The sequence below is a fragment of the Naegleria gruberi genome (genome assembly GCF_000004985.1).
Source record: "Naegleria gruberi genomic scaffold NAEGRscaffold_493, whole genome shotgun sequence".
NCBI lineage: Eukaryota > Heterolobosea > Eutetramitea > Acrasida > Naegleriidae > Naegleria > Naegleria gruberi.
Window position 1 is genome coordinate 1 of NW_003162995.1, and position 765 is coordinate 765.

At 11.5% G+C, this 765-nt stretch overlaps 1 protein-coding gene across 1 annotated transcript in view; it reads right to left on the reverse strand.

The window, feature by feature from the left end:
- Nucleotides 1-293: 293 nt before the first annotated feature.
- The window catches only part of NAEGRDRAFT_76830 (uncharacterized protein), a gene marked incomplete at both ends in the record, with an annotated part of 2,228 nt that continues 1,756 nt past the window's right edge, over nucleotides 294-765 (reverse strand). The window contains one exon of the mRNA XM_002668213.1: nucleotides 294-340. Coding sequence (XP_002668259.1) covers nucleotides 294-340 — 47 coding nt within the window. The remainder of the gene's footprint in view (nucleotides 341-765) is intronic.

The following is a 765-nucleotide window of genomic DNA, read 5'->3' on the forward strand; positions in this document are numbered from 1 at the left end:
ATTTATATTAATAATTTTAATATAAATGATAATAATATTATTTTAGAAAATATAAAATATTTAAAAATTGAAAATGTTACAACAATTTCCTTTTTAAAATATTTAACAAAATTAAATTATTTATCAATTAAATTTAATGTTGATTTAAATAATGTTATTAAAAATACATCTTTCATTAATTGTTCAAATTTAGAAACATTAAAATTAAAATCAAGAAGTGATAATTTTAATTTAAAGTTAAATTTTTATAAAAATAATATAAATGAAGATTTAGAAATTAATTTATTATCAATTTATTTAAATTTAAAATCAATTTGTAAAACATCTTTAAATATAAAATCTATTAAATTTATTAATAATTATGATAATGATTCTATTATTGAATTAATTACTAATAATAGTAATTTTAAAAATTTAAAAGAATTAGAATGTAATATATTTATTGATACAGCATTTAAATTATTTAAATTAAATAATATTAAATATTTAACTTTAAATTTAAATACTTTTAATAATAAAATAATTAAATTTATTGGAAATGTAAAAGAATTGGAACAATTAATTATTAATTTAGAATATGGATATTATAGTGAACAATTAATATCATTTCAAAGTCCATATCATTTATTATAAATGTAATATTTATATTTTCAAAAAGATGGAATAATAATGAAGGGAAATTATTCAGAATAAAAAGATGGTAATTTTATTAAAAATATAAACAAACACTCTACATTTTTATTAAATATTAATAATAATTAGTTT